General features: G+C 43.8%; 1 protein-coding gene across 6 annotated transcripts in view; it reads left to right on the top strand.

Moving 5' to 3' along the window:
- LOC107583757 (protein groucho-2-like) overlaps window positions 1–5,050 on the top strand; it is a 48,671-nt gene extending 43,621 nt beyond the window's left edge. For all 6 annotated transcript variants that reach the window (XM_016270061.1, XM_016270065.1, XM_016270064.1 and 3 more), the window contains 5 exons: window positions 2,635–2,882; window positions 2,988–3,135; window positions 3,584–3,734; window positions 3,963–4,039; window positions 4,465–5,050. In XM_016270061.1, the coding sequence (XP_016125547.1) occupies window positions 2,635–2,882; window positions 2,988–3,135; window positions 3,584–3,734; window positions 3,963–4,039; window positions 4,465–4,572 (732 nt within the window). In that variant the 3' untranslated portion in view covers window positions 4,573–5,050. The remainder of the gene's footprint in view (window positions 1–2,634; window positions 2,883–2,987; window positions 3,136–3,583; window positions 3,735–3,962; window positions 4,040–4,464) is intronic.
- The last annotated feature ends 1,475 nt before the right edge of the window (window positions 5,051–6,525 follow it).

Here is a 6,525-nt window from a genome sequence, read left to right as displayed (position 1 = left end):
AGGATCAAATTAAGTACTGGTCATAATACTCACATGATAATGTTTCATGTGAGCAACAGTGTGTTTTGCTGCAGCAGCACCGATGGAAGCGGTTCACTGACTGTGCAGCACAGCCACACGCGCCACAGTTACGTTTGGGATCATTTAATTTTAAATGCCATAATGTCCGTTGAAAACAATGCAATTGTGTTTTAAAATACAATAACGAGCACCACGAAACCATTTAAAGAGTCTCGTTCAGCGGTCTTCGTGACGGGATAGGAAACAGTCAACAAAGTAAAATTATCTCCAACGAGCTCTCTTCATTTTATCAAATGATCATAATCGCATCTATTCATTTTACAATCCTGCTACTAGCATTTTATTCAGACTAAATCCCCTTTAAATTGGGTGAGAAAGCGGGGTTTTTTTTTTTTTTTTTTTTACTTTTGCACATCCTGTCATGCTGGGCTGCATAGACGCATTTTGCAGCATTAAGGTTAACGATTAATTGATTAATTGATTGTTAATTTAAACGACGATCGATCATGGAAATTATCAAAAATTGACATCCCTAGTTAGTATAATCAAGTCAAGTCGAGCTTTATTGTCATTCCGCTACATGTGTGGACATACAGTGGAACGAAATGTCGTGTCTCGCAGGTCCACGGTGCTACATAAATAAACATTCAATTCAAGTTTATTTGTATAGCGCTTTTTACGATACAAATCATTGCAAAGCAACTTTACTGAAAATTAAGTTTCTACAATATTTAGTAGTAGCTTATCAGTGGTGATTGTCAGTTTATGTACATATGGCAGAAATGTACGGAAAAATCAATTAAAGACGTAATCAAACAGACGATGAACACTATTAACAGCAATTATTATGTGATACAATCAAACTTATAGCAAAATTTGGTAGTTCTGTATGTTGTTTCAGGGTTGGCATCATCTGAGGGGTTTGCAACATCTCTTCTCAGGTGTTCTGGATCCAGACTGAAGCTTGTGTAAATCCTAGTAACAAAAACAGAGAAACAAATAGAGACATAATTAGCGTAGCAGAGTTGTTTAACCCACGCTAAAGAATAATAATGCGCATTTGATCAGATATAACTGCAGTACAAGATTATGAGATGCATTACATAAATATAAACTTACAACACTAGACGTAAGAACAATTTTTAGACCTACATAGCTAACTTTTCTGAAGCCGTAGTCTGACTATACATACACATAATCTAAGACAGACTATACAAGTACTTTATCTTTAGGATCTTGGTTTCAGGAGCTAGGGTTGTGGATGGGGTTTCAGAGAGGGGTGAGGTGATTGGAATTGAGGGTTCGCACAACCTGGGGAACAAAGCTGTTGAGCAGTCTTGCAGAGTGGGCTCTGATGCTCTGGTACCATCTTCCTGATGGCAAGAGCTGGAAGAGATAATGGGAGGGATGGGTGGAGTCCTTCACGATACTGGTGGCTTTACTGGAGCATTGTGCAAGGAAAATGTCCAGAATGGAGGAGAGAGGGGCACCGATGATCTTTGCAGCTGTGTTCACTGTCCGCTGTAGGGTCTTGCAGTCAGCAGCACTGCAGTTCCCATACCAGACAGTGATGCAGCTGGTCAGCATGCTCTCAATGGTTCCCCTGTAGAATGTTGTGAGGACGCTGTTGCGTCTTCTTGGAGAGTGATGTAGTGTTGGTGGTCCAGGTGAGGTCTTCTGTTATGTGCACCCCAAGGAATTTTGTGCTGCTGACTCTCTCCACAGTCGAGCTGTAGATGGTTAGTGGGGAGTGGTCACCAGAGTTTCTTCTGAAGTCCATCACAACCTCCTTTGTCTTACTCACATTGAGGGACAGGTTGTTTGCACCACACCATTCAACCAGTTGTGCCACTTCCTCTCTGTAGGGTGTTTCATCGTTGTTGCTGATGATACCTACCACAGTTGTGTCATCAGCAAACTTGATGATGTGGTTGGAGCTGAACTTGGCAGTGCAGTCGTGGGTCAGCAGCGTGAAGAGCAGCGGGCTGAGCACACAGCCTTGTGGGGCACCTGTGCTCAGTGTGATAGTGCTGGAGGTGATGTGGCCGACACGGACTGACTGAGGTCTTCCGGTTAGAAAGTCCAGGATCCAATTACAGAGGGAGGTATTTAGGCCCAGCAGATTTAGTTTGTTGATGAGCTGTTGTGGGGTTATTGTGTTGAACGCTGAGCTGAAATCGATGAACAGCATTCTAACATAAGTGTCTTTGTTTTCTAAGTGGGTAATAGCCAGGTGGATAGTGGAGGAAATGGCATCGTACGTGGAGCGGTTTGGATGGTATGTAAACTGGAGCGGGTCAAGTGTGTTGGGAAGATTGGATTTGATATAGTGCATGACTAATCTCTCAAAGCACTTCATCGTGATTGGGGTCAGTGCTATGGGACGATAGTCATTCAGGCAGGACACAGATGACTTCTTTGGTACTGGGTTGATGGTGGTGGACTTGAGACATGTGGGAACAACTGCTTGGCTTAGTGAGATGTTAAAGATGTCTGTTAAGACATCTGTCAGCTGTTCAGCAGTCTCTCAGCACCCGGCCTGGTATGTTGTAATGTGGGAAGATCGGTTGTTTGGAATATTTTCTCATATTGATTTTTTTTTTCCATCTACAGAACCGGGACAACTATATTCGATCCTGTAAGCTATTGCCTGATGGCCGCACTCTTATCGTCGGAGGGGAGGCCAGCACACTGACCATTTGGGATCTTGCCTCCCAGACACCCCGCATCAAAGCCGAGCTGACCTCCTCCGCACCGGCCTGCTATGCACTGGCCATCAGCCCCGACGCCAAGGTGTGCTTCTCCTGCTGCAGCGATGGAAACATTGCCGTTTGGGACCTCCACAACCAGACCCTCGTCAGGTGGGCCTTTTTCAGGATTTTCTCTCATGAACTGGATTATCTTGTATATCTTTAAGATTTAAAACAAGGCCATTCTCTAAACCCTTTATTTTTTGTGATTTGCAGGCAATTCCAAGGCCACACAGATGGTGCCAGCTGCATTGATATCTCTCATGATGGCACCAAGCTCTGGACGGGTGGTCTTGACAACACAGTCCGCTCCTGGGACCTGAGAGAGGGACGGCAACTCCAGCAGCATGACTTCACATCTCAGGTTAGGCCACAGCACAATGACTTCTCATCATGGAGTTTTAGTAATGCAAGTAGCGACAGATCTCTTCTTCTGTATTGTGGCCTACATCTGAGTTATTCGATTATTGGGGGGAAAAAAAAAACGTAGGGACCAGTTGTTGCTTGGAGTTTAGGATTTGGGCGTTGCATTCAAAAATGGAGGCAGATGAACGTGACGGGCGGGGTTTATGATGATGTAATGATCTGAGAAATCTTGCATACATCACTTGAGAAAAGTTTGTTGGTTTCACCAAAAGATCCGGTTATGAAATTTTGATTAAAAATATATTTTTTAATGAAACCTACATGGATGATTCATTCACAATAAGATATAAAACATGCATTCAGAAAATATATGGTGAAGTTTCTTTTCATGCTGATTTGAGTGCAAAGCAGTGGTGCTCAACTTGTGTCTATTCCCCCAAATGCAGATCTTTTCCCTGGGCTACTGTCCTACGGGCGAGTGGCTGGCAGTCGGCATGGAAAGCAGCAACGTGGAGGTGCTCCACCATACCAAACCTGACAAGTACCAGCTGCACCTTCACGAGAGCTGCGTTCTCTCTCTCAAGTTTGCCTACTGTGGTAAGTGACTGATTCAAGCTTCATGCATTGAATGCAGGCACTCTATCTCCACTAGTGCTTTTGCACTCTCTTGAAGTTATATGCCGGAGCTTCTATACAGCACAACATTCGACAGAACCTTGACTGTCCTTTTCTGCTAGGCTGTCTTTTATTTGGCTTTCTGTGCATATCTCTGTTTTGCCTGTACTCTGAACGGAGCTCTAATTACGTTTGATTTTCCTTGACAAGGTAAATGGTTCGTGAGCACTGGGAAGGACAATCTGTTGAATGCATGGAGGACTCCCTACGGCGCCAGCATATTCCAGGTACAGAGATCAATACAGACTGTCTGCAGGAAATGTGTGGGTTGCCTGAGTCAGTAGAAAGGGCACAGTGACCGCTGGCTGACAGGCCAGGCCTCGATCAGCGGAAATGGGCTGGAGTATGTCATTAACGCTGGGTCCTGACCACTTAGTACGGATGTGGGTCCGCACGTGTAGCTCGCATCTACCAGCTTAAGAGTAAATAATAATAACCCTTCAAGTGTTTATGACTGAAGTGGCTCGGCATGGATGCTAATGCATCGTTTGGTGGGGAAAGGGAAGTGCTTATGTATACAACTGTCAGCATTTTCTTTGAGTAATAGAGGACGTCTGAAGAGTTTTATGCAGGCACTTTGTGGCACATTTGAAGTTAAAATACAAATATTTTTATTTCCAATTTATTGTGGCTTTTTTTTTTCTTTTTGCAGTCAAAAGAATCATCCTCAGTCCTGAGCTGTGACATATCAGCCGATGACAAGTACATTGTTACAGGCTCTGGAGACAAGAAGGCCACGGTGTATGAAGTGATCTACTAGACTGAGAGGTAACAGACTGGAGCAGCTCAGGCCTCTGGAGGAGGAAGGGGGGACACACAACTTCTCACTCCAGTGACTCTCCTAGTCAAACAGACAGGAAAAGCCCCCGTCTGTCTGTCTGGCTGGCTGTCTGTCTCACACTCACTGACTTTTAACTGACTGATCACAGATGTGGAAGAGTGGACGCTGGGGTGACATGGACTAGGACACAAATGTGCAGCCCTACAGACCCCATACACTCTGCTCAGTTCATATGGCACTAGAGAACACTCAATGTTTCCTTCCTTGCCGTTTTTGTTTTGTTTTTTGCTTCAAATCTTTCTATGTTGGATTTTGGGTCTATTTTTTTCCTCACTATGCAGTGAGAACGTTCCATAATGCATCGTGAAGCAGCGCTTCGTTCTGAAACTTCATCTGTGTGGAGGGTATGTGAAAAGTGTACATAATGGAGTATTAAAATGCCTTTTATAGATTTATATTTTGGTGTCCTGTTACACTTGTGTTGGTTCTCTTTCTCTCTCTCTCTCACTCTCATTCTCTCCTTGATGCTTCGTTTCCCCTTCGAGGTTTGGAAATTAGATTAAGACGTTTTTTTCTGAGGATATTCTATTTCGTTCCCCCCCCCCCCTTTGAGAAGATCATTTTCCAAGCTGACCTTTTATGGAAATCTAATTTACTTTTTTTCCCTTCCTCAACAATTTTGAGCTAAATCACATTACAGAGGCATTTTTGTAAAATGTCCTGTGGATTTTTTTGAGTGGCTTAAACCCCATGTAAGGCACCTGAGACTGCAGTCGAGGCTCCGCAGGGAGGGGCGGATCAGTTCCCAAGCCAACTCACTGACTGGCTGCTCCGCCTTCCTGCGAGAACAGAGACCTCATTGGAGCACACAGACCTGGATTTTGATATTTACCGATTAGTAGAGGACTACTCTCAAACCTGTGATTTCATTGTGCTGTTGTATGACCAGGACATGACATCTTGTCTTGTAGTGGAAGAATTGGAATTTGGATCAATTGGTTATTTTCCCCCCTTCCTGAGTCCCAAGTGACATACACTGTGTTTTGTGTGCATAGTGTTTCATATACAGGAAGCACAGAGTAAAATGTCTGTGATAAACCAAACGAACTGTGTAACACTCTAACCTAATGCACAGGCATTTACTTACTGTCCAGCTTGTTTATAGCATCACACTGTTAGTATTTCCCTTCCCAAAAATAAAGAGAAAAGAGCTGCAAGAAATGGACGTTTCAAAACACACACCAAAGTATGTAGCAAACTGTGTTGTCACTGAAGATATGTACAGTTGTTGATAATTCAATAAACTGTTTTTGTAAAAAAAAAAAAAAAAAATTTATCTTTAATAATGTCTCAGTGTTGTAAACTAGTCTCTCACATTGGTCTGTTTAGTGGGTATTGTAATGGTGCATCAATGGAGAGCTGAACTTCAAGGCACTTGAGCGGAAGCATGACGCAAGCCCTGCTCTTCGGCCTCTGAATGTTCTGTTGGTAGAGGAGCACTCTTATTAGGCGGTCAGCTGAGATGAATGCCCTCTCCAGCTCTTATTTTCTGTCTATTCCTCTGTATAGCAAGGGGCTCTCTTTGAGAACTCCATCCCCTCACCTCTTTAGTGATGGTTTTGTAAGACTATAAAAGCAGAGACGAATGGTTTTGTCTCTGAAACGCTCTCTCTCCGCTTTCCTCTGCTCTGTTCCCTCTCTGTAAAGCCCCCACACATAGGCACAAGTGTGCATTTCCTGAATGCATCTATATAGCAACCCACATGCTCTTCTGGAACTTTCTTCCTCTCAATCAAGAGGTTGAGGGGCCGTACAGGGATGAAAGCTTTTGCTCCCTCTAAGTGCCCGACACTGGACGAGTGGATGGGCTGTCAGTCATTTCTGTCCCTTTTCATGTTTTCAACAGATCTGCTGGAGAACGAGACAGCTTTT

This window comes from Sinocyclocheilus grahami, unplaced genomic scaffold (assembly GCF_001515645.1).
Source record: "Sinocyclocheilus grahami isolate Dianchi unplaced genomic scaffold, SAMN03320097.WGS_v1.1 scaffold55.1, whole genome shotgun sequence".
Classification (NCBI taxonomy): Eukaryota; Metazoa; Chordata; class Actinopteri; order Cypriniformes; family Cyprinidae; genus Sinocyclocheilus; species Sinocyclocheilus grahami.
The sequence above is the reverse complement of the archived record's forward strand: the minus strand, read 5'-3'. Positions and strand labels throughout refer to the sequence as shown.